Source organism: Cyprinodon tularosa, unplaced genomic scaffold (assembly GCF_016077235.1).
Source record: "Cyprinodon tularosa strain WSP-4 unplaced genomic scaffold, ASM1607723v1 ctg40, whole genome shotgun sequence".
Lineage (NCBI taxonomy): Eukaryota > Metazoa > Chordata > Actinopteri > Cyprinodontiformes > Cyprinodontidae > Cyprinodon > Cyprinodon tularosa.
The window spans coordinates 39,817-67,761 of record NW_024039119.1 but is presented as its reverse complement, the minus strand read 5'-3'; the positions used below and the strand labels follow the sequence as shown (position 1 = coordinate 67,761).

Below are 27,945 nucleotides of genomic sequence, written 5' to 3'. Positions count from 1 at the left end.
ATAATTTAGTTTTTTATCCATAATGTCACTTTAGAGCACAATGGTCAACGGTGTTGTCTTCAAAAGTGCTGTATATTGTATTTGTTTGTATACCATTGAAGCTCAAGCTACATTTTTATGTCTGTCCTGCTGAAAGTCCCGTCTCACCCCAAGCCTTCTGCACCCTCTAACAGTTTTTCCTTTTTTGTGGAACCAGTTTAATAACTGAATAGCTGCTGTTTGAGATTTTTTTCACTAGAATGTATAGAACTCTATGCAACAGGCAGAATGATCCAATTACTTGCTCGGGAATCCTTTTGCAGCAATGACTGCTTCGATGCAGCGTGGCATAGAGGCAATCAGCCTGTGGCACTGCTGAGGTGTTATGGAGGCCCAGGATGCTTCGATAGCGGCCATTAGCTCATCCAGAGTGTTGGGTCTTGTGTCACTCAACTTTTTCTTCACAATATCCCACAGATTCTCTATGGGGTTCAGGTCAGGAGAGTTGGCAGGCCAATTGAGCATGGTGATGCCATGGTCAGTAAACAATTTACAAGTGGTTTTGGCACTGTGAGCAGGTGTCAGGTTGTGCTGAAAAATGAAATCTTCATCTCTGTAAAGCTTTTAAGCAGAAGGAAGCATGAAGTAATACAAAAACCCCTGATAGCTGCATTGACCCTGCCCTTGATAAAACACAGTGGATCAACACCAGCAGCTGACATGGCACCCCAGACCATCACTGACGGTGGGTGCTTGACACTGGACTTCTGGCACTTTAGAATTTCCTTCTCCCCAGTCTTCCTCCAGACTCTGGCAACTTAATTTTCAAAGGAGATGCAAAATTTGCTTTAATCCGAAAAAAGTACTTTGGACCACTGATCAACAGTCCAGTGTTGCTTCTCTGTAGCCCAGGTCAAGCTCCTCTGCAGCTGTTTCTGGTTCAAAAGTGGCTTGACCTGGGGAATGCGGCACCTGTAGCCCATTTCCTGCACATGCCTGCGCACGGTGGCTCTGGATGTTTCTACTCCAGAATCAATCCACTACTTCTGCAGGTCCTCCAAGGTCTGGGATCGACCCTTCTAGACAATCTTCCTCAGGGCCTGGTCACCTCTTCTCGTTGTTCAGCGTTTTCTGCCACACTTTTTCCTTCCCACAGGCTTCCCACTGAGGTGCCTTGATACAGCACTCTGGGAACAGCCTATTTATTCAGAAATATCTTTCTGTGTCATACCCTCTTTCTTGAGAGTGTCAATGATGGCCTTCTGGACAGCAGTCAGGTCGGCAGTCTTACCCATGATTGGGGTTTTGAGTGATGAACCAGGCTGGGAGTTTTAAAGGCCTCAGGAATCTTTTGCAGGTGTTTAGAGTTAATTTGTTGATTCAGATTATTAGGTGCATAGCTTGTTTAGAGACCTTTTTCATGATATGCTAAATTTGTGAGATAGAAATTTGGGGTTTTCATGAGTTGTATCCCCAAATTATCCTGAATTTAGACAATAAAAGACCTGAAATATTTCAGTTTGTGTGCAATTAATCTAAAATGTTCAAGTTTTATCTTTATATTATGGAAAATAATGACCTGTATTACAATATTCTCATATTTTGAGAAGGACCTGTACAGTCAGTCACAGGTACTGGAGGAAACAGAATCTGGCAAAATGTTTGCAGCAATGAGCTGAGAACAACGGGAGTGGACGATTCAAACTAAGAAAGAGTAGGTAAAAAATTCTGTTAAACTAAAGTTTTAAAAATGAGGCAGTGACTAGCTGAGACATCAGAAGATCTTTGTCTAGTACATAAACTTGGCTGAACAGATCTATGCATTAAAAAAAACAAAGTCCTTCTAGTTGGTTGCAGTTTTAACTGTGTTTGCTGTGTTTATAGAGTCAAGCTAAACACAGAAAGACAGCATCAAGAGTCTTTTCTCCAGGTACAAATATCACGACATAGAGTTAAATATTTTAAAACATTTCTTTTGATTGTTAAAGCTAACAGTTAATGAAAACTGCTAATCCACACATTTAAAAATCAATTCTAATGTTAAATGTTAGGCAATGACCTACTACAGGTCTTCAACTCTGGTCCTCAAGATCTACTGCAGGTTTAGATGCATCCCTGCTCCAACACAGCTGATTCTAATGAATGGCTTATTACCAGGCCTTTGCCAAACTTGAAGACATGCAGAAGAGGTAGATTAGTAATTTGATTTATTTTATTATTTGTCAGCCGTAACAATAAAAAATTATCAGAAATAAAGACTTAAAATATTTAAATTTACTGACTTGACCCATAGCCAGACGACAATCTTTGACACCTTCTACAAAAGGTCATTGTTAAACTAACTTACCGTTCAGGGTGTCTTATTCAAACATGTTTACATTGTAGAAAGCTGAGAGCAAGGAAAAATATGACTAAAGAAAAGATGGACCAGCAACAGGAAAAACCATAAATTTAACAGGCTTATCAAACAAAATCCATTTACTTATTTGTGCCAGATTCATTAAGAGTCGAAGTCAACAAATAAGATCAAGTTGTGCTTAAATGAGAGACGCAAAACCCAAAAATGCAGACGACCAAAAGGTGGCAGTCAAAGTAACCTGTTTGTTTATAACATCCCTGCAGAACTATAGGTTGATCACTTCTATTCCACATCATTTTAGTGCATTAATTAATTTAAAAGGAGGCCAAGCAAAGTAGTGACACTCAAAAAATAAATTTCTTCCCAGAGGCCTGGCATTTGTGATTAAAATATCCCTCTAGTATTATTGCCATAATATAAATATTATAGAAAGGTTTATATATTTTACCATTTCTCCAATGAATTTACAAGAGTTCCACTTTTAGAGAGGAATAAGGTGTAATATATATTAAAAAAATGACAATAATTTTTGAGATATGTCTGTAAGGAAAGAAATCAAATACTAACAGCAAAGCTCAGCTAATGGACTCCTGCAGCTTAAAGGAAAGATTAGACCTTGGATACAGAGTAAAGAAAAGAATTAAATATAAAGTTATTGTAACAAATTACAGCAAAAAACAACAACTACTCTCCAATTAGAGACTAGTAGGAGAAAATAGCAGAGTTAACAAAAGTGGTCAGTAGGTCTGGTTTTTCTCTACTTTTCCTCTCGCCTAAGCTGAGAGCAACATGGCTATAGACATAACTCAGACTGAACTAAACAACTCTACTTAGTAGTAGTTAGAACTACTTAGTAGTAGTTCTACTTCTAGGGTCCCATCTTCAAAGATTCAGAGTAAGAGGTAAAAAATTGCCTGTGCAGTTTTATTTTTGCACTAAGTGGCTGTACAAAGTCCTACAAAGATTACTGCGCAAATGTAAGGACAAACAAAATAGCTTGGTAGCCACCTTAAAATGAGCAGATTGTATGATCTAACAAAAAAACACAAGGTTCTAAGTCATGTAGTTAGAGGTAAAAATTAAAACAATAAAAAAAAAAATTATAACACTAAAAAATTAATTAAAGTTCATATAATGATCACAGTTCATACTTAAGTTCAGCTATTTTTTTGTTTTTGTTTTGCCTAAATTGTCTGCAATCCTGCTGCTTTCAATTGTTCCTGCTCGTGTAGACATTCTTTCTTTCTTGGGGAGTGTTTGTCTAGTGGGTGGAGCAGTACGCCTGTGCTCTGAGAAGGTTGCAAGTACCTGGTTCGATCCCCACAGCCTCCACTCTGGGTCTCTGAGAAAGACCCTTAACCCCACACTGCTCCCCGGGCGCCACACAATGGCAGCCCACTGCTCCCCAAGAGGATGGATCAAAATGCAGAGAATGAAGATTCACATTTATATATTATTTCACTATTGTTATGCCTGAGGGTGAGAAAATGTTTCCATGTGCATCGCACAATGAAGAGACCACTAAAGGGACAAGTGCTCAAAGTAAAAAAAAACAAAAAAACATGCACATATAACCAAAGTCACACAACTTTAAAAGTTTTACTGTTAGAAAACATTAAACAGGGAGATATACAACTGAGTCAAATTAAGGAAAAGTAATTTTTTTTATTGCAATCAGAATTTTACCATCTTTTATTTCAGTACCTATTAACTTATTTAAACATGCATGTGGGTAAAATATGCAAATCAGATACTTTTTAAAAAGTTAAACAGTTAAAAATTCAACCTTTTAGTTTACTTTAATAACAAAAGTAACAAGAAAGGTAGCTGCTGTTCTGGTTTGGTGTTCTTCCATTGCAGGTGAAGATGATCCATTCAGGACAGCACAGCTCCATCTAATGTCTCCATGAGGAAACAGAGAGCAGACTGTAGCTGCTATATAAAACTTTAGATAAAAACCTCTTCTAAGTGGGCGTACCTGAATGCAATTTCTACTTTCTCTATTTTTTTCTTTATTCTCTCTTTCCAAAAAAAGAAAATGAAAAACAATTCACTGAACTTTATACAGGTTTTACACAGTAGCCCATTAAAAAAAGTATTCTTTTTTTTTTTAAGCCTCTAACTTAACTCTATTTCTGATATTTTGAATTAAAAAAATGTTCTGGATCAGAAGCGAAAAGTCTTCAAACTTTGAAACAAAGTCCAGTCGATTGTTTTTAATTTTCTTTTTTTGGAATAACTATGACCTGGACGACAGAGAATCTTTATCAGCTTTATTCTCTCTTATTTCTCTCATCCTTCTTGTGGCTGGTGGGGCTCAGTCTCTTTTATCCATCTCCATCTTCTCTCCTCATCAATTAGTTTCCTTCTGTCCATTTAGAAGGAAGAAATAATCCATTAATTAGTATTATTTTCACTACAGTTCATCTTAATACAGTATCTTAAACTGGCTACTTAGAAAATTCTCCATCCGTTCACCTCCATGTTTTTTCCCCTCTCATTTAGCCAGTGAACAATGCCCTACCAAAGCCTCTGAGACGGTGTCATCAGGATTTATGTTTAAATTTCCTCTGAATTGCATTCTCTGAAACAGGAGCACTATAACTGGTTAATCTATACATTATCTATGCAGAACTCAGGCATATTTTACTTATTTAGAAAAATTGAGGAGCTAATGTTATATATAAAAATTATTTTTAAAAATCTATTCTAATATTTTTAAATAATCAAAAGACAACTCCAGACCGCTGCTTGTTATCCTCATCCTTTCTGGTTGTGTGTTTAGCAGGCAGTGTTTGTCTGAGACGGAGATAGAGGAGGTCACATCATTCAAACTGCTTTCAGTTTTACAGAATCATGTAGTAAGCTTTATTATATACTATATATATATATATATATATATATATATATATATATATATATATATATATATATATATATATATATATATATATATATATATATATATATATATATATATGATATAAATGCACTTAAACATTATTGAATCAATCAGCAAAATAAGAAGTTTGATGTTCATGCAATAATTTATTAAGTTCTTGTAATTATCCAATTAAATATGTTGAAAAATGTTAAAAAAGATAAAAACTGATGTAGAAACCGATTTTATTAAATCAAAACAAAGTAATAAATTGTTAATTTGGGTAAAAACTTTTTAAGTGAAATGTGATTTCATCTGCTTAATGATTCATCATTGACAATCCGTTCTGACCTATTAATGATTGACAGATGAAGAACAGGAATTTTATTCAACATCACGCATAGAAGTACTGTACTTCTTATACTCGCCTTCGGCCAGGTAGAAAAACTCTATATGCGCAGCTTTTTAGATAACTTAAAAACTGTTTTTGTAGCAATGCTTTTTTTGTGGGCACAATGACTGCAGACATTTTTGCCTGCAAGTTTGCATCTGACTTTCAGATGTGCTATAAAATGATGCACAAACTGCAGTCACAGCTGGATTTCAGTTTTTAAAAATCACTTCTAACACGACTCATGTTTACATTTGCATATCCTCCACCCATACGTTCGTGCAGTTTGGTCAAGAGAATATGATCTGCGCACTCTACGGTACTGCAAAAGCAAATCGCTGCACTCTTTTACAAGATCAGCTCTTAACATACAAACATGTTTGCACCTGTTTTAAAAAGTGCAAACCTTCTGAAGATAAGGATCTTGGTCTTTAAGGTAGACAAGGTGTCCGTCACTTGTCAGGAAAAAAAAAATACTGTTCACTCTTCCTCAGGAAGAAACTAAATATTCTATTTAACATTTTTCTGCAGCTGTAGCTGATGGAACCCTGCCCTGATTCTTCTGTTCTAATTTTTTTTCTCAGCGTTTTATTATCATTACACTGTCACAAGTACAGCGCAACAAAATTAACTCTCTGCATTTAACCCATCCCCTTGGGGAGCAGTGGGCTGCCATTGTGTGGTGCCCCGGGAGCAGTGTGGGGTTTAGAGTCTTGCTCAGGGACCCAGGGTGGCAGTCTGAGTCATGGGTGCTCTAGATAGGGGCCAACGGGGGCCAGTGCCCCTGTAGATCATGTCCTGGCCCCTGTTATGCCCCCTGTACTGAAGACATAATACGCAAAGAAATTCTAATGATGATATGCGCTGGAACAGACGTGGTTACTGATAGGTCCTTTGGATCTACACTCACCGGCCACTTTATTAGGTACACCTGTCCAACTGCTCGTACACTTAATTTCTAAGCAGCCAATCACATGGCGGCAACTCAGTGCATTTAGGCATGTAGACATGGTCAAGACAATCTCCTGCAGTTCAAACCGAGCATCAGTATGGGGAAGAAAGGTGATTTGAGTGACTTTGAACGTGGCATGATTGTTGGTGCCAGAAGGGCTGGTCTGAGTATTTCAGAAACTGCTGATCTACTGGGATTTTCACGCACAACCATCTCTAGGGTTTACAGAGAATGGTCCGAAAAAGAAAAAACATCCAGTGAGCGGCAGTTCTGTGGGCGGAAATGCCTTGTTGATGCCAGAGGTCAAAGGAGAATGGCCAGACTGGTTCGAGCTGATAGAAGGGCAACAGTGACTCAAATAACCACCCGTTACAACCAAGGTGGGCAGAAGAGCATCTCTGAGCGCACAGTACGTCGAACTTTGAGGCAGATGGGCTACAGCAGCAGAAGACCACACCGGGTGCCACTCCTTTCAGCTAAGAACAGGAAACTGAGGCTACAATTTGCACAAGCTCATCGAAATTGGACAACAGAAGATTGGAAAAACGTTGCCTGGTCTGATGAGTCTCGATTTCTGCTGTGACATTCGGATGGTAGGGTCAGAATTTGGCGTCTACAACATGAAAGCATGGATCCATCCTGCCTTGTATCAACGGTTCAGGCTGGTGTGAGTATTGTTGCTGACCATGTCCATCCCTTTATGACCACAATGTACCCAACTTCTGATGGCTACTTTCAGCAGGATAATGCGCCATGTCATAAAGCTGGAATCATCTCAGACTGGTTTCTTGAACATGACAATGAGTTCACTGTACTCAAATGGCCTCCACAGTCACAAGATCTCAATCCAATAGAGCATCTTTGGGATGTGGTGGAACGGGAGATTCGCATCATGGATGTGCAGCCGACAAATCTGCGGCAACTGTGTGATGCCATCATGTCAATATGGACCAAACTCCCTAAGGAATGCTTCCAGCACCTTGTTGAATCTATGCCACGAAGAATTGAGGCAGTTCTGAAGGCAAAAGGGGGTCCAACCCGTTACTAGCATGGGGTACCTAATAAAGTGGCCGGTGAGTGTATTTCCTTTTTTTCTTTAAAAATTGTTTTACTAATTATTTAAAAACAATAAGGTGACAGCTTCAGTGGCATTGAGGTAGGATCCCAGTTTTCATCTGCTAAAAGATTTTTTCTAAACAAATTAAGAAAAATAATCTTATTTTTACAGCGAAATTTATCAGTTTTTCTTGAGTTCTAATTCAGATTTATAGGAAACAGTAATTTTAACTTTAATGAAGTCAAAAATATGTAAAATTCCTAAATTATGAATATATTAGGGGTGTGCATTGGCACTGCCCTCACGATTCGATTCGATTACGATTCACCAGGTAACGATTCGATTCAATTCGATTCTACGATGCATTGACTTCAATCCCATTGACTTCGTAAAATCCAAAATGTGCCCAGATATCCCCTTTCCAAGCTTTTGGTGCATTTTTAATTAGGCCTACCCGTCTATCGCGGTCATCTCCCTCCGCTTCAGCCATCTTGATTGTTGTTGGTATGCCCCCAGAAGTAATTGAAACTTCACAACTTGTCCATTTGAGGCCAGAAAATAAACAGTGACATATAATCGATTATGGCACGTTGCCGCATCGAGGCTGAATCGTGCATGCCCCGCATTGCAATGCATCGCTGAATCGATTATTGTTGACACCCCTAGAATATATATTGACCTAATAAGACAGATTTTTTATTAAACCTGACTGAATACAAATTTCACTTCTTTCAAGTCTCTTAATATATTTGAATCCCTTGTCCTGTTTTTTATTCCATGCTCTTCTGTGCCCCCATGAAAACACACTGGCCCCCTGGAACATTTGGTCTCGAAATTTGGTGGGAGCGGGGCTTTAACTCAGAACCTCAAGCGCAATGCCCTAACCACTAGGCCGCCACTCCCCATTTTTCTAGGCCTGTCTCAAAGCTTCCCTTTCAGTCAAAGATTTTACCAAGAAAAGTTTTTATTCAGCTGCACTCTCAGTATTCTTTAAAATTTTCTATCAGGTTTTAAAACCCTTTACAGCACTAAAACTCAAATTTGATGATTTCTTATTCGCTACAGATACATGTATCTCCGCTCTTCTCCTCCTTTTATATCAGACTGCTGCCGTAAACAAAGGTGACCACGGTATTTTGCTCTCCAAACTTGGTCCAGTTGGTATTAAAGGCTCTGCACTGGACCAGGTCGGGTCTTATTGGTCAGATAGGGGTTTCTCTAAATATTGGGAAGTCTGCTTCCCCTCAGCTCGCATAAACATGTGGAGTTCTTCAAGGATGCATTCTGGGACCTCTTATTTTCGATCTACATTTATTTCAATTCAGTAAAAACACAAAAAAATACTATATTCATCCCAGAAGGGAAATTCAGTTTCTGAACGTCTTCTTCCTGTTTAAGAATAATCATAATTTCTCCCCTTAACTACTGTTTGACTGCCTTATTGATATAAAAGCTTGGATTGGCTTCAGATTTTTTTGTAATTTCAGTCTATTGAAAAACAGATTCATTTCGTTGTAAAATCTTGTAAAACAAGATTTTTATCCAAAGTGAAACCATTTTTATTCTTTTAATAACTTGAACACTTTCAATTGCTCCCAACTTGATTCCTGCCATATTTTATATGTTGGTGTAAGCCAGGGCAGCCTCTTACTACAGCAGCAGGTTCAGTTTGTCTTTTAATGAACAAAAAAGGGTGACCATATCTCACCAGTGCTTGCTTTTCTTCACTGGCTCTCTGTTTAAATTAGAATTGATTTAAAAGTTTTATTGTTGGTCCATATTCCTTCTAGATCATCTAAATCAAAAATAGTAAATAGTTATACATTACAAGAAAATTTATCCATTTTAAAATCTAAAGTGTTTTTAGAAGTAGAGAACAATCATTCAGTTTGGTATATTGACAATTTCTTGATTAACATATTTTATAAAACACCTGAACTGAACTCTTCTTACGGTAATCATATTTTCCTTCAATTCTCAGAATCAGAAATACTTTAATAATCCCAGAGGGAAATTACTTTTGTTACACGCTCCAGTTACAGTTTTATATAATATATACACACATCCAACTATACAATATAATAAAGATAAAAAATATGAATAAAAAGAGATAAAATATATACACATATAGCTCTCCTGTATTTATATCTTTACGTATATCTATGCATATGTAAAAGCTAAATCCAAATAAAATGAAAATCCAAGTAAAGTGATAAATCAAAGTAAATTGATACGTGGTTTCGTGCAAAAATAGTGCATAAATGTCAATTACGGGGGGGTGGGTGGTCTAAATCACTTGAGGGAGGCGTTATAGAGATTGATGACCACAGGTAGGAATGATTTCCTGTGGCGCTCTGTGGTGCATCTGGGTAGGAGGAGTCTTCTACTGAAGGAAAGTCTTCTGCTGAAGGAAGTCTTCTGATGAAGGAAGAAATTCTGTAGAATTTGTGAATTTTTTGTTTGAATTGTCACTTGATTTTTGAGTGCAGCACTTTGGCCAACAAGTTGTTCTTAATTAAGCTAAATAAATGTTAAATGATTAAATATTTAGACCCCTATCAATAAAAAATACAAAGACAGAAGCTGCTATATACAATTGTTTATTTTTGATTTGCAAAACAGACAAAATAACATTACATCAACACCAATTTATAATAGCAAAAGAAAGAAAAAATCCCAAAAGATATTCTGAAATTACATTAGAATTTAGCAGACCTAAGTGTCTCGATAAATGGAGCCATATTATGCTGATCAACACAGGCAATTTATGGCTAGTAGCTCAATCAGTCTACATGTCACAAACACTATATTAAGTGCTTTCGTTGATTCAGGTATGATTTGGAGTCAGAACGCAGTGTAAGAATTTTGATGCCAGATTCGAAGTTATTTTTCACAAAAACAGTATTATAAACTTAACTGAGAGGAAACGAAATTGGTTGGAGGACTTGGAGGAGCTTGTTGAAGCCAGCCCTATTAAAACCTTCCCTCCCAGTGTAGCAAAAGGGGCAGGTTATGGCACACAGCTCAGGGCAGATGTTACTAAGACAACACTGTTCCTATTCATTTACCAATCGTATAAAATAAAATAAAAAGCCCCCAATTTATTTCAGTGTTTACCTGAAGCAGTTGGACATGAAGACAAGAAAGACTCACCAAAGTGAACACTGTTAATATGATGCAAGGATCTGAATGGAATCAGTATTTTGTTTTTTTACCAGGAAGCGCCGCTAACTTGCACACTCACGCAATCATCCAAGGAAGTTTGCCACTTCTGTTGCAAACTCACACAATGAAGGACGTAATTTACAGTGTCAGTTAGATGCAACATTTTAGCGTCAAAAAAATAAAAAGAAAAGAAGCAGCATTGCATGGATACTGAGGATTTCATCTCAATTCCCACTGGTGGGGAATTGTCAGAGACTTTGCAACAGAAGGACTGAAGGAGAAGACTGGAAAAACAGACATGCATTACAGAGCTCAAGCTTTGCCAAAGAAAACTCACTTCTGTTGCAAAGTCCTTTGGGTTTCTTTTTTTTTTTTAAGGTGCATTCACTCAGGAGATTTGAATTTAGCTTGCCCTTTAAAAACTACAAGACGCTGTTGATCTCAGCATCATGGCAGCCATTTTAACTGTATCCTGTCGGCGAGGACGATAAAGGTGAGAGTTTTTCTACCTGGCCGAATGCAGCCTCAGGGTCCAGATGGTCAGAGTACAGGCACTAGTAAAATAAAACAAAACACTCCTGGTATTTTGTGCGTTAAGAGGGGGGAAAAAAAGGCATTTCTAATTCAGAGGACATATAAACTGTAAAAATGAAAAACAAAGAAAAAAAAAATATATATATGAATGACTTCATTAGCTAGACTCTCCCAAATGTGTGAGATATCTTTGAGGTAATCATTGAAGTATGACTCATTAGACAGCAATAAATATCCACATGAATACAAATATTTAAAAAAGTAAAAACAGAGGCAAATTCTTTAATTCTTAATGCTAAAGCAACATATGAGCTAAAAAGAGGTAGGTTTCTTTTAGGTAGATTATAATATACATCCACTGTGGACACTCCTTTTCGTAAGAACTACATTTATGTCGGCTCCATTACGACACCTGTTCCTAGGGTGAGGGGCTTTGGGGAGGGGAAACTTCAATCCTTTGCGTAGAAAATGGCCGACCGTTTGGTGTCAATATATGTTTGCCAGTTGTTAGCTTTAGAGTTCTGTAATGGCAACAGTTGTACAAGTGAAACGTAGAAAAAAAAAACATCTTAAGAAGAAGAGAATCTGTAAAGCTTGCTGGTGATGGTGTACCTTGATGTATGCATGTTATTGGCATTGATACTGTGTTATGATGCAGTTCTTAAAAAAAAAAATCTATACAGAGTCTAAGTAGCCTAATCATGATTAAAAAAAAAACAGGAAACTATAAGGGTTGAACTATATTCACATTTACTGTATTTGGGTGATCTTTTGGAAGATTAAAAAAAAGATAAAAAAAAAACTATCATCTAATCAGATATTTAGTGGCACAAAAAGGACCCTCCCCTTCTCCCCAATGCCATGTGGTACTGGGCACAAAAATCAATTAGTGTTCAATTAGTGGCTATAATACATCCTTGTGAGCTTTTCTGTTCGGCTGTCAAATCCACAACTGGAGCTCCTCTGTTACCCTGTTCTTGTGTGGAGGGAACTCTCCCTGTGGCATTTTACACATTCACCCATGCTCCAACACGACCAGACATGCACAAATCAACACTGCCTCTCCAAAAAACAACAAAAGAAATTAAAGAAGAACAAGAACTTAAATCAAACCCACGGTGACATACAGAAAGTATTTGTTCATGAGGTGAAAGGAAAAAGAGACAAACGTGGACACCATCTTTAAAAGTCAAGAGTTCAGTAACCAAGCACATCATAACACCCCTTATCAGACCGACACACCATACTCACACAAGTGGTACTGCCTAAACACAATCGAGCTTTAACTCCTCAACAATAGAATCACAGCAGGATTTTTTGTAGGGCGCGTCAAATTAAATACAAAGAGCAAAACATGATATTTTAAAGTTTGGGAATATCGATGAGGGATTTTTATCCGACAGTGGAGCCCTGACTTGCATCACAGTGACTGAAGATATAAAGACAAAGTCACAGTGACGTAGAACAGTCTTAATAGGTGTGGGGGATTTTAAAAACTGGGTTAAAACAACTTCTCATGTGCTGCAGAGAGCCCGACAACATACTTGTGCTCTCCTCTTTCACCCGCTTCCATCAATCTGAAAGTTACAACAGTGTCTTTAAAAAGTCCTTTAACTCTTTCTGACTTTGACTTTGTCAGGTTAGACTTTTAAACTTCAGTTATTTAACACAAAGTAGAGAGAAATTCTGAAATGGAAAGAAAGTTGAAAGGTGGACAGCTTAGACCCTGAACGCACCATCCGGATAGTTAGCATGGACAGGTAGCTGTGTAGGAGCTGGAATTAGTAGAGGTATAAAGGGATTTTAATACAGATAAAAAACAATAAATCTATAGTTTCTATTTAACAAATATGATCTTTGTGTTTGTTTACTACAAAGAAAATTAGGGTATTGTTCATAACCTGACAAAAATCAGAAAAGTTCAAGGAGTGCGGCTACTGCTCATACCTTTTAACTTTTCCTTCCCTATTTCTTTTATTTTGTTTCCTGCAGAGTTATGTGCAGCTAAATCATCTCCATCTTTAAGGATAGAGAAAAAAACTAAGTAACTTCTTTGGAGAATTGCATTAATTTGAAGAGCGTTTCATCTATTAGGGTTGCACGTAGCCTCGTCGTAACAATGGCTGCAGCTGTTAAATGCTTCCATTTCCAGGCAGTCTGGATTATGTCCCGTTTGGCGAAGGACTAACCGAAGATGACTGACAGCAGAGAGAAGGCAGAATACTGAAAACATACAAGCTTCTGCTTCTAAAGTCATATCAATACCTGTTTAGCTAGGGACATAATTATTAAGCCTCTAGAGTCATCAGTTTGATGTATATTAATAGAGCAGGTTTACACCTAACTTGGCAATTTATATGGCTTATACGTGAGAGCAGCTTATCCTCTTACTAAAAACATCAACAGTGGAAGAGGAAATCACACTAAACAGACGATATTCAGTCCAACCAAACACTCAACCAAATCCCTGTTTCAGCCATTTCTTGCTTTTTCCTACATAAAGTGAAAAACAGAGACCAGAGTGCTTTAGAACAAAGTGTTAATGAATCAGAAACAAATTATGGTTGCATATTTCTTTCTGGGACGGAAAAAAAAAGAAAAAAAAAGACATTTTTCAGGATTCTTGTAGCCCTATGTACAGCGGCAGACAAATATTTATAATATGCATGTAAATATATATATTTATATATTTATACCTGGTATGTACAAGATGCAGCCACTAGAGGGCTGCGCAGCATACAACATCAAACAGGAGGGCCAGGCTGTGGAGGTGCACAGCACCACCGCAACTACCAGGCCCTCGGACATTCTAGAAAATCCACTTCCCAGTCAGAAACGAAAGGGGTGTGATATTTGTGGTGGTCCGAAGTAGCTTCAAAAGGGTCTCCACCCTCTGAGCTGACGGTATTCTGGATAGGAACAATTCATGGAATTGGTTTTTATAGACGAAATGACGCGAAACGCACAAAAGAAAAAGAAGAAAAAAAAATCTATTGCAATTATATCCATATTTATGCCGAGTCCAAGTATGGTATGCAGCTATATATAAACAAGAAGACAGGCCCCTTGCTTTGGCCTCCGCTTACTGTTCCAGTTAGGTTTGGCATGTTAGCCCTTTAAACATCTGTGATAATACACTGGATGCAGAGGGGTGGCTTAACAGTGCTTAGAATATATACGATAGCAAAAAATTTATGAACAGAGACAAACACAATCAAACCAAAGATTAATCAATAAACTTTAAGAAGTTACAAGCCATTAAGAGTTCTAGGTTTGATTGATAACTAGCAGTGTAAAAGTAGCTAATACATTTAGGGGCTGATTCTCACCACAAACCCAGCCACCTTATTAAAATCCTAAGGTCCTATAAAACCTCAATAAATTACAGACTATGTTCCGGATTCTGTACAAATCTGTAATGATATTTTCCTTCATTATAGTCATCTTGCAGATTGGCTGCATGAGGAAAGCGAACCATGGAGCAGCAGGTTTTTTTTTTATATATATAAATGGAAGCTGTTTCCAGATTATTTGACTGTACCTTTGGTGAAAGGTTGAAAGGCATGTGTTCATATTATACACAGTCATGTTCATATGTTGCCTTGGAAGGAAAGCTTTGATTCCAAGATGATCAAAGAGTTAAAGTTGTGTGCAGGCACTGCTTTTTGCACTGGCATCCAAAATGTTTTGTGTAAAAGTGACCATTTCACAGAGGTGATGTAGTTATAAAAAAAAACCCAGTAGAACAAAGAGGTAGCTGAACTGAATGGCTAAATGTATAACTGAGGATGCTTGTTGTGAAAAGTCAAAATGTCCTGGTATTTTTAAAGCAGCTGTTTGAATTAAATAAGTAGAAAAAACACGTATATAGATATATAGGCTAAAGTCCTATGGATAGCTTAGTTTGTACTATATGACATTCCCTTGTTTACGGTGTTATTGAACATCTGCTTGCTCTCCACACGAGCTTGGCCTTTGCACCAAGACGCTGTTCTTCAGACGTTATGGACATGAAGAGACACACTAACACACACGCACACATTACACTTCCTCTGCTCCACTTCACCTCACTCCACGTCAGCTTTAAGTCCATCCAGCACATTCTCAGCTCTCTCTCCCTCCCGTTTCCCCTCGCCGCTGAGGTTCTAGGAGACTTCGCTGCCGAACACTTCCAGCACCAGCGGAGTGAGCTGCATGCTGTGCTCCGGCTGGAAGGACAGGGAGCGGTACTGTTTGGAGTGCTCTTCGTTGAGGCTGCGCAGGTCGGCCAGCTTCTGGATCATCTTGGCGTACAGCAGCTGTCCTCCCGGGTGGTGGAGCCGGATGTAGGCCTGCAGGGTCTCTGACAGCTTGTCTTGGAGGGCTTCGATTCTAGTGTGATCCTGAACACCTGGACGGTCTGCAGTGCATCAAAGAAAAGCCTCTAAGTATATATATGCTTGGTGCATTCCCATACATTCCCTCCTCCATAAAGACACAGTACCTGGAGAGAGCAAACAGATGGCCATCAGCAGTACATGTTCCTCTTCGTGTAGGTTCAGCTTCTTCAGGCCCACCTGGAACTTCACCAGTGGCTCCAGCAGCTCCAAGGTGTGACCCGCTATGAGAGATCAGCACAGAATGACGTTCAGGTTGAGCTTAAGATTACATACTGATGGCACAAAACAGCTAAATGTAACAAACAATTTTTCAAAAAGTTGTGTTTTTATCTCTTCCGTGCACAGAGAGGACTCTGTAAAATCTTTTAAACTCTTAAAACATCAGTATGTTTTTCTGCAGTTTCGGAAAGGACCGGAAGTTCTTTTGGACAAATGAGGCCTGCAGTGTTTTCGATGCTGTTCTCCATTTACACAATCGAAGTGACACAATTCCAACAAGTCTTAATTAAAACGCATGCGCTTAATGTGATCTCAAGTCAGGGCTGCTTAATGCACCAACAAATGCAACTCTCACTGAGTTGTTCCCTCTCTTAGGTAATGTGTGTTCAAAATGCTACATTGCAAATTCAAGCCCTTATCGATGTAATTTGGGGAAATAATCGCTACCCCTGTGAGTCGGCCCTCTAGCAGGTGCTCTCTCTCTGCTCACCAACACTGAACATCCAAACAGACATGGCTTACAAAGCAGCTGCTCTATTAATGGCTGCATCGAGACAACAGTCGTTTTGTCTGCCTTCATCTGAGCCCCTAAAGACTCAGAGGATGGATTTTATTTTTCATGAACATCTACCTGATAAACATAAAGCATTTCAAAGAGGAGTGCTTCACTACATGGGTGTTCACAAGCAGGATTTTCCACACACCTTAAACTGAAGAGTGGATTGATACCAACTGTCTGTTAAAAAACTTTAAATGTAAGAGCTGAACCTGACTTTGCTTTGTGGACTGCTTAGCCTGCAAAACAGTTAGCGCTGTAGCTAACGTTTGTGTCTGTAACACTGAGAACACATTAGCACTGGGCTGATGCAAATGAAAAATACAAATGATCGATTTCAATATTTTACCAAAATATCAGCTTGCCGATGCATCAGTCTATTTGTAAAACCAGACTGATGGAGCTAGTCATTTGTTTCTCATCTTAGTCTAAATTTCTAAAACTCAGCACAGAATAATTGTACCTTTTAAAGAAAACTTAAGTGGTTTTTTTTGTTTTTTTCCAGACTGGTTTTGTTTAAGGATTTTTTTGTTTTTTTGCTTCTACAGCTCTGACAATAAAACGGAACATAAAACAGTAAATAATCACAGTGAGTAAATAATCTCTCACCATTAAAAAGCGAATTTCTAAGTACTCGGCTTATCTTTGATTTTTACATTTGATCATCAGAGCTCATTTCAATGTGATAAAAAATTAAGGGACAAACAAATCCATTGGGGGCGTTACTTTTTCACCTAACTGTATCGTCAAAATGTTCTTAGTCAGGGTTTTCTGGTTAGCAGCTCAAAATAAATAAGTTTTCATTTACAAAGATTGTACTTGATGCCATATAGTTTAAACTTGTCTGAAAAAGATGAAGACGGCCGGGTCATCTTTGACTGTATGCAGCAAAGAGTACAACTCTGCCCCTCATGTTTCTGTCCTCTCCTTCTCAGCCAGCAGAAAATAAAATTAAAGGTTACAAAAACAAGAAGTTGGCTAATATGCCGTGTATCCATTCACAAAAAAAATAAACTACCATAAGTTGTAAAGTAAAAGGCTCACAGCAACATATCTGACTCCCTATTTTAGTTTATTTATTTAAATTTCAACATTCAAAAATGTTAGCTGTATTATATTTTAGTAGCAGCAAGAAAACCTTTTTCTTTTTAAGTAAAATGTATTATTTTGTATTACAAATGCTTGCAAAAAATACAAAATGCAAAGTTCCTATTAGGTATGCAAATCATGGCCCCTCACTTTTTGCTATGTTACACTATTTTGGCATAAAAGCGGTTGAAACAGAGAAAACAAATACAAGGTTTGCTTATATAACTATTGAACAGCATGGAGCTATAAGATGTCAATTGTTATCTTAAAACAGTTACCAATAAGCTACAGAATTAAAGAGATCATCCAGTGATTTTCATACATTATTTTTCATTTTTGTATATAAAAAAAAGCTATATTAATTAACCCTTTAAAGCCCAATCCAAGAATAAAACAAAACAGAAAATTACTTTTTTGTTGTTGTTGTTTGAATTCCTTATTTGCCCTTTTAACAAAATATGTAAAAAGAAAAAACAGAAATAAATTTTTGATATTAATAATTTATTACTATGCGATAAGTCAAGATTATTTTTTGTGTAGTCTTCTACTGGCTGTTATCAGGTATATTTGATTGTGTACAACAGGATTTTGAGCAAAGTTTTTACCATTAAATTATGCAAAACATTTCAGAAACCGTATGTATCAAATATGATACATTTGGCATTATAGGGTTAAAGCAGGTTTTTTTTTTTTATCTTATGTTGAGAATTTTTAGAACACAGACAAAAAGAGCTCATAAAGCACACATCAGTCTTGCAAGATTCAAGGTTATTTTATTTTTTTTTCAAATATTTACAGCGCTGAAAGGTCTTTATTTGTGTTTGTAAATGTTTCACAAAAGCGTAAAGAGTTCAGAACGTACACGCTATTGATTGCTGCGTGAGAAAACACGTCTGTTCTCTCATGTTTCTGACAAACACCCTGCGACGCAAAGGACTTTGTGACAGATAAGAGCACAACAACGCTTCCCCTGCTGGTTCACACACCCGTTATGCATGGGGAGCAGGTCAGGAGTGACATTCCTGGTTCAAATCGCAGAAAGAGGTCTTGTTTGAAAGGTAAATTAAAGCCATGCCCCGTGGGGTTTCTAAAAATATTTAAAACTGATTGTGCAGAAAACAACTGCATTGGCATCTCCGTCCCAAGAGAGTAAACACGCGCCATTTCTGGGTGCCATGTTTATAGTTCAAAACAAGGCTGTTAAAATGTGCTCGGTTTTTAAATAACCCCGAAGGAGCAGAGCAGCCAAACTGACAAATCAAATATAGCAGCTTTCAGACTGACCTTTAGTGACATCACTGATCTGGTATTTAAAGTCAGGCCCACCGCAGCTCCAGGACATGTCTTCCAGATTGAAACTCTGATTCGACCGCAGCATGATTACCTCGATGGCACTGGACTTGAGCAGAGCAATCTGGTCCTCTGCAGTTAGCTCCCTAGAAAAAAAACAGAAAAACAAAAAATAAATCAGTTATACCATAAATATAAAATACAATTCACCATTGATTATATGTACCCAAATCGGTTAAGAGGCTCTTTTGCGATTTCATACTACATAGAGTACATGGCTCCATTAAAACACTTCAAACAAAAATCCTGTCATTGTCATCTTTTAAAAGTAACTAAAGAAGTGACAGGAGTTATGAGCTAAAGACTGGGGAAGGCATGGGTAGGTCCCAGGGTGTTTTTAGAGGGATTAGAAAGCACATTCAAAGAGGCCAAACATTCCTAAGGTGATTTTTCATGTCCATTACCTGTTGTGAAACCTTTAGAAAACGCAGGCTCTGGCTTGTTTTTGCCTTTACTTTAAATTGACCCTGTGACATGCATTGCACTTGTTCTCGTCGACACACTGGCTAAAACACTCCAGAGGAAACAGTTTCCACAGCGAAAACAGAAACTACTACTGGAATATAATCTTTGACTTAATAAATAAAGAGTAGCAATGCACCAATCAGACTTTTACTGCTTTGGATACCAAAAGAGGTCTAATGGGCCAATCTGTCCTGGCTGGAGGAAAATACCACATACAAATGATCTTTTGTTTGTAAATTACATGCAGTAAAATCTAATTGCAAAAGAGATAAACAGCAGTTTTCATGTAGGAGATTGTAGCTTTTAAAACCTTATAAAATAAAAGGATTACATGATTATCCTTATCTATGCATCAAAGCACGTCCCTCATCTTTATCTGATTTTATCAAACATAAAAAGTGCATCCAAGAATGTTTTTGTTGAAGCATTACAGCATTAAAAGAGTGGAAGCGTTTAGTTTTGATGCATTTTTTACTTAGCATTTCTGAATTGTATGTGCAGCAAAGAGATCAACAAGTCTGCATGTTTTCCATTTCATGATGTTACACACATATATTATTATCATATCACCGTGTAAGACTGTAAAACTCTCTTGCTCTTTAAGCCTGAAGAGCACCTTTAATTCCCACTTGCCAAGCAGCACCGTTTATTGCATGATAAAGCAATGGTTTATGTGAGATGCCCTACATATTCAATAATATGGGTTGATGAGCTATCTAGGGTCATTAGACCACACGTAGGTGCCACACTGGAATAAAACTAATTAATTTGACAGAAGAAAAACAAAAAGTATAGGGGAAAAGTCCTTAAAGCATGGCGAATGCCACTTTTTGCTAATATATATTGACCTAGATAAATTGACAATAAAAGAGTCTAAAGAGACAAAGGTTTGTGTTGTGTAAATTATAAAAATAAAACATAACAACAAAAACATATTAACTAAAAGGAAATTAAGAAAAATAAAATGCATTCAGTAAAATTATTTTCCATTTTGTCTCTTCATTGTTAGATTGGCCATAGTTTTAAGTCAAAGTGCATGGCTGAGATTAAAAAGCAGAATTATCAATGATAATATTATTGTAATATATAGCCGCTAACTTTATGTTTATTAGTTTTTTCTTGTTATTCTGTTTGAATGACCCATCAACAGGACTGATACCCCCTGAATTTTGTCACGTTGCACAGAAATTTCAATTGTATTTTTTGTAAATTCATTGTAGCAAAACATAAGAAAATGCTGTTAATGATGATTTTTTCCCCCCATCCCTTCCCTTTTTTTAGGAAATAAATTCCAAAAAGTGTGGCATAGATTTATTTCAGCCTGGCCCTGAGCCAGTGTCTTGCATATCATCTAACGTTGATGTGGAAATGAAAGCCTTCGGGCAGTTTGCACATATTTAGATAAGATCAGAACATTAAGGGGCCAAATTATGCAAAATTCACTTTATAAACTTGTTTTAACAGTCATATGTGTCCTGAAGCCTGTGCATGAGGTTCACAAATGAAAGTTTTTTTTCCTTCTCTCACTGAGTTGTTCCCTCTCTTAGGTAATGTGTGTTCAAAATGCTACATTGCAAATTCAAGCCTTTAACGATGTAATTTGGGGAAATAATCGCTACCCCTGTGAGTCGGCCCTCTAGCAGGTGCTCTCTCTCTGCTCACCAACACTGAACATCCAAACAGACATGGCTTACACAGCAGCCGCTCTATTAATGGCTGCATCGAGACAACAGTCGTTTTGTCTGCCTTCATCTGAGCCCCTAAAGACTCAGAGGATGGATTTTATTTTTCATGAACATCTACCTGATAAACAAAGCTTCACTACATGGGTGTTCACAAGCAGGATTTTCCACACACCTTAAACTGAAGAGTGGATTGATACCAACTGTCCGTTAAAAAACTTTAAATGTAAGAGCTGAACCTGACTTTGCTTTGTGGACTGCTTAGCCTGCAAAACAGTTAGCGCTGCAGCTAACGTTTGTGTCTGTAACACTGAGAACACATTAGCACTCCACCTAATATTTGTATCTGTAACCCTGTAAAAGCACGTTAGCACTCTAGCTAATGTTTGTGTCTATAAAATTGTAAAAAGATGTTACCACTCCAGTCAACTTTAGTGTCTGTAACTCTGTAAAAACACTTTAGCAGAGCAACTAATGTTTGTGTCTGGTAGCCTGTAAACACGTTAGCACTCCAGCTAAAGTTTGTCTGTAACTCTGTAAAAACAGGTTAGCACAGCAGCTAATGTTTGTCTCTGGTAGCCTGTAAACACGTTAGCACTCCAGCTAATATTTGTGTCTGAATGCCAGTAAACATGGTAGCATTCCAGCTAAAGTTTAAGTCTGAAAGCCTGTAAACACGTTAGCAATACAGCTAGCATTTGTGTCTGAAAGCCTTTAAACACAATAGCACTACAGCTAACATTTGTGTCTGAAAGCCTTTAAACACGTTAGCATTAGAGCTAATTTTTTGTCTGAAAGCCAGTAAACATGTTAGCATTACAGCTAACATTTTTGTCTGAAAGCTTGTAAACATGTTAGCTTTTTTGAAGTGCATCTTCATGTCTTGCCCTTACTTCAACTGGGGCATTCTAACACACTTATTCACCGTGGTTCCAGCAGAATGTCTGAGCATGATGAATATTTGCCTGGTTAAGTTTTTTGCAGAGTCTAAAGTGTTCTCCTTCAGGACGTTCAGTAGTTATCTCCATCAATCCTCCATAAACACCGACCATCATCCCTGACCACACTAAAATAGACAGGTATCATTAAGGGGATCCTGTATCCATGGGAACAAGCAGTGCTAGCTTTTTTTGGTCTCACCTGACCAGAGATGTTTCATTCTTTTCTTAATTTATGGGGAAACTGCAGAACTCTTGCTTTATTACAACAATGACTTTACCTCTAGTCACTCCTCCATTTCTATCTTTGGATGACAGACTTGCTCTTTACTATATTTCAACAGTAAATGTTTATTCTATCCAAAGTCTGCTTTAAACCTCTTTATTGACCTGAGTATATATTCTAAAAGACACATCGTTTAACAGAAGTTGAGTGCAAATTATCTAGCACTTTGATGCAGCAGTTTTGTGACAAAATGTAAATACAGTTCAACAGGCATTGCACAATGACAACTGTTTGACACAGTTAAACGTATTCTTTGTACATGCTCTTGCGTACCTGAAACCAGGAATCATCTTGGCAAACCCGATCACTTTCTGTATGCTGTAAGAGACCAGGTCAGCCAGGTGGGGAAGCATTGAGAAGCTGGAGCCTTCCTCCTCGCTGGAATCTGGGCTGTTGCCATGTTCCTGATACATCATCAGCAGGTTGTTGAAGTTCATTTTAGTGTCAATAGACTCTACAAAGACAAAGAGTTTAAGTTTAACAGTTTATTCAAAAATACAATTTACTACTCAGATGCATAGAAGACTTGGAAACTTATTATCAGAGGTCTAACGAGTCACAGAGATCAACTATGAAGTGTTTGCAGCTAGCAGTGGTTGTTTTCCAGTCTGCTGAGTGTGTGTATCAGCTCAAACCATGTCTTGAGCCACCTTCACTTCATTAGTGATAGATGCATTAATGAATGACTGTTTACCAGTTGCAGTCAGGTGTCTGCAAAGCCCTGAACATTGAAAGAGGTTTGCCTGGATTCAAAATAAAATTTTGTTTCTTATACCTTCTTAAAAATCACAATATTACACGTTTTCTATTCGTTTCTAGAATATTAGGATGGAAAGGGGTGAAAAAAGGTGCTGGATGACCTAGTAGTGTTTAGATTTCCTCTCATTTGAAGGGTTCACAGTGAGTGCCTTTCACCTGGAGAGTGGCTAAAGGAGTCAGAGGAGGCATCAGAGAAGGAGTGGAGAGAGGCTGCTCTGCTAGCGCTTCGTGTCACTGGGCCTTCACGCACAGGAGGCTGCAGCAAAGGGAGAAGGACATTTTATTAAAGCTCACATAATAAAACTTCAATGGGAGCTGGTTGTGGGGTCTGCTTAGATGTTAAAAAGGCCTGGGTTGTTTTAACAGTAGTTTTCAGTCCATATGATTTCTTGGATCCTTTGTCTTCTTGACAATAACCAAATATTCCCTCTCTAAGGCAGAGGTGTCCAACTCCAGTCATCAGGAAACAAGAGTCCTACATATTTTAGATCCATCTCTGTAAATTACTCCCTCAGTATGCCTTCAGGTTCTGCAGAGACGTTACAATAAGCCGTTCATCTGATATAGATGGGTGGAACCAGAGAAATCTCTAAAACGTACAGAACAGCAGACACCAATGCTCTACGGGGTCAGGAATCCATGTAGGCTAATCAAACAGAGCTACAACTTCAGTCAATAAGACAGACTTTGGTGGTTTTGGCAGTGTAGGCAGGCAGGGAAATTAAATTAGCATCTCTCCAAAGCTTTTCAGCATAGATGAGCGTCATGTCCTCTAAAATGTTCTGACCTTGGACTTGATAAAACACTAAACTAAATGCATAAAGTTGTACTCCTCTAAAATATAACTTAGGACCCTTAAGCATTAGTTCAGCCATTTTAATCTTAACTCACTTCTTACAAGTCTGTAGTTCGGAGTGTCTTAATATCAACAAATCAACAGTTGCAGCACTAAATACATCTGTGTAGTGACGATTACACAGTAGCCCTATTCTAGTCATATCTAAAATAAAAATTGAAATAGAAAAATAATGAATCCCCCTATTAGATTCCTCTGTCCCTTTACATCACACAGAGTTTTCTGATTTCATGGGCCGGATGTACTTTCAAATAAATCCACTAGGGTTGCAGAACCAATGTGATCTTGCAAAAACATCCTACTTTCATCTGATATACCAGAATAAATGCCCTACATTTGTCTGAGTTCTTACTCATTGGTCCTTATAAATACTGTCCAAATCCTTTCAGAGTTTAAAAAAATCTAATATTTGCAACCGGTTCTGCTTAGATCAGGTTATCGGGACAATAATGGAAAATTCGATTCCTTACTCGGTCTGCACCTGCTGACAGTGCTGCTGCTGTACTTGCTTCTTAAGCAATGTGGTTTTGTGGCGTATACCCCTTAAAGAAGTTTTAAGATTATTTTTGTAAACCTGGTCTTATTTAACACAATAAGCATTTTCTAATTTGGCAAATTACTAAAGCTAGGATTTTTCATTTGTTTGTTCTCTTTCACTCTTGGATTGAGCTCAAACACCAACCCGAAAGCGGCAGAAGTCAGAGTAGGAGTCGTCGTATGTTTTGTGGTGCGCCTCCACTAGTGTGGCGATGACGTGACTCTGTTCATCAGTGAGTCTTGGTCTCCGTGCTTCCTTTTCTGCTTCACGTTGTGCCTCCTCCTCCTTCCTTCGCTGAATCAGGTCCTTCTTTCTCTGCACTTCCTCATCTGTCAGAATGACTGCAAGGCCAAGATAGAAAGGACATCTGAAACATACACCTCTAGTAAAATGAACTTTCAGATAAAAAAAAATAAACAAACATACTTTCTCTGGGTAAAAATAGCATAAATAAAACAGAGCAGATCTCAGACAGGTCAGGTAAACCGATGCATGATAAATTATAAATAACCACCATAACAGATTCTATCCACACATCAAAACTGTTCAAAGGTACATTATGTACTTGGGCTCAACACTATGATGACAGGCATGTCTATGCTGCATCGGGAAAAAGGAGGTTGTTATTCTCTGGAGGAAGCGAATGGGAGGGGATGGGTCTATATGGAGACCCCTGCTGCACCGAACAACTGAACACATTGTCTTTGTTCCGTTTGCTCCTTGTTGTTCTAGCCGCTGAATTAGCTCACAGAAACAGAGAGGGAGCCGGCTCTCCTCAACATGCTGCTGTTTTTGCAACAGTAACAGCCACATCACTGGCTCCTGTTCGGATAAAGTCTACTGAAACAGCTGTATGCAACAAAACAAAGGGTGAAAACGAACAACGACAACAAAAAAATAACTTTTTACACAAAAAGAAACTTTGAACAATAGGCGGATAGTAGCAGAAAACAAGACAAGATATGCCTGCTATGTGCAGACTATTAAAACAAACATAAAACTGTAGCAAGAGATGGTCAGCTCAGATGTTAAAAACGGTGTTTAAACTTTAGATGGGTAATGCTTTACACAATAACGAGAGGCTCCACTTGTTTACACTGTAAAAAGGGTAAAGACCCAGAGATCTTCAACCTAAAAAATTATATAACATTATGACCCCCCACCCCCCTCCCTCAAGAATGACTATACCAGTTGTACAACTTAAAAAGAAAAAAAGTGGTATTTGTTTTCTTTGCCTTTTTCCCCTCTTCAGGGGAAATCGGATCTGATGTAACGGAGGTACAGCAGGGAAAACATGTTTCTTTACATTCTGTCGGTGGGAAGCTGCTCTGGGATCAAACCCTGATATTAACTCGATCTAAACGCAGCATGATGGGTAAATTACAACACTTTAGTTTCAGTTTCCAAGCAGTTAACTCATCAGCAGAGCCACACAACATTAGATGAAAACTGAAACGAGTCCAGTATTTTCCCAGCTTCAGGCTTGATAACTGCTACAGTCCTGCAGGCGAATATCAGCTCAAACAACGGTCAACCGAATAATGCACTGAAAATATATGGGTCACCATGTTTTTTCCCCCCACTTACACTCTTTCATCATGCCAATGTCCACACAGCGTTTAAGCCGGCATGCCTGGCAGTGGCGCCTGTTGTCCTTGGTGATGGTGCAACTGCCGTTAAAGGGACACGTGAAGGAGGCCTTGCGTTTCATGCTGCGCCTAAATAAATGACATACATTTCAAAGGTTATCAATAAACAACTACAGTGCTCTGTAAAAGTTTTTACAACCCTTGAACTCCCACCTTTTAACAAGTCACACCACAATCTTCAGTTTGTTTCTAAGCAACGTACCAATGGCAATATAGAAAAATAAAGACTTTTTAATTTATTTTTTTATGCAAATAAACAGATAAAAAACATGAAGCACGCATTTGTATTCAGTCCATTAAGCCAGTTGTCTACGCTTTCAGTTATTGCCCTATAAAAAGGACAGCTCTGTCCCAGTCGAAAGTCTTAAGCAGCTTCTTTGAGGACTAGGCAGGTTTTTGGGTCAGAGTCAGTTTAATTTGATCATTTATTTTTACTTTTTATTGGAGCTTTTAAAGCTCTAAGGTCAATTATATCAATAGAGAGACAACCATAGATCATTTAGCGCAAAAACGATCATCAGGTCTGGTACTGAGGAGAGAAAAAGAACAAACACAGCCAGAAATCAGCAAAGAAGTTAGCAAAAAATACTGTTGGTAAGTATGATTTAGTTACAAATTTATGAACATGTATAAACCCATTTGAGCTAAAACACGGACGCATGTGCTTTATGGGAGTTCAAACAAAGGCCATGTGAGAGACGAGGAAGGAGATTATTAAACATCCGTATTTTTTCTGCGTTCTCTTTGAATACCAACACCGCTGAGAGGAACAGACGCAAATGTAGAAAAAACAGGCACATACTCCCCAAACAAAGAGACAAATAAAGGCTTGAAGTTTAGTCTTGACTCAAATTACAAACTCTTTTTTTAAATTGGTGAGCAGAGGTCGACGCAGGGGATTGGGGCTTAGAGGAGCTGCCACACTGCAACAAAGTCTGACGTTAATTTTCATTAAGAGGTTGCATGCATGGATTTTCTTTATTAAATACTATGTGGTCACAGGGTTATAAAACTCCTCTGTCGTAGATTCATGACTGAACTGAAAACGCTTCTATTTTAAGATCTTGAATTTACTGGAGTGAATGTTTTCTCCTTTAGAGTCTGAGAACTTTAAATGTCTTCATTATTGGAAAAGTCAAAGCTTGTTTTTGTGTATTTTTATAAAATCTGTTCTTTGAATAATATTATATTTAAATTAGCATTTTTTGGCTTTATTCTCTGAATAAGAATGAATTAGTTACTCTAGAACCTCTGAATAAAGATAAGTCTGAACAAGCCGTAATCACTTGCATTTAGAAGCAGGTTTTCTTATCCAAAAGACTAGAAAATAAAACAATTCCTTCTAAATTCAAAAGCAAGCAAAAAAAAAAAAAAAAAAAAAAAAAAAAAAAACACAGCATTCACGTTCCTTTGCAGGATATAGTCATAATTATAGATTCAAAACACTGCTAGGAGCACTTTATGGTGAAATAATGAAGACAATGCTCATACTTCTTCTAGGACAACTTCCTGTAGGACATGACGCAGGATTGAGCTGCTGGGTTTTATTTTTTGATCAAAAGTGATTAACTTTTACTCCATTGTTTTCTAGAAGCACAAAGAAGCTCCATTATGAGTAAAGGAAAGACACTGTTGTGTGTCATTGCATCCTTGATAAACCTGCCCAAGGCCAAGAACCACCACCATAAACTCTGGCATTACTGGCATCCAATATGCAACTGCCTTTACATGCTGGCAGATCTCATGTTAAAATATCCTGACTTGCAATGAAAAAAAAAAAAGTTAATATTGCTTGCTTCTGTGTAAAGATGAAAACATCAGTAATACTTCCAAACATTCTCGTTGTACAGAATAATGCAGT

The 27,945-nt window shown here is 37.8% G+C and overlaps 1 protein-coding gene across 1 annotated transcript in view; it reads right to left on the bottom strand.

Annotated features, from left to right (window-relative positions):
* Positions 1-10,203: 10,203 nt before the first annotated feature.
* Positions 10,204-27,945, bottom strand: part of LOC119791757 (vitamin D3 receptor B) — a 35,344-nt gene continuing 17,602 nt past the window's right edge. Inside the window, exons 4-10 of the mRNA XM_038298042.1 lie at positions 26,023-26,153; positions 24,580-24,776; positions 23,198-23,297; positions 22,556-22,736; positions 18,846-18,997; positions 15,802-15,918; positions 10,204-15,717 (exon numbers count right to left, since the gene is read on the bottom strand). Of these exons, the coding sequence (XP_038153970.1) occupies positions 15,464-15,717; positions 15,802-15,918; positions 18,846-18,997; positions 22,556-22,736; positions 23,198-23,297; positions 24,580-24,776; positions 26,023-26,153 (1,132 nt within the window). The 3' untranslated portion in view covers positions 10,204-15,463. The remainder of the gene's footprint in view (positions 15,718-15,801; positions 15,919-18,845; positions 18,998-22,555; positions 22,737-23,197; positions 23,298-24,579; positions 24,777-26,022; positions 26,154-27,945) is intronic.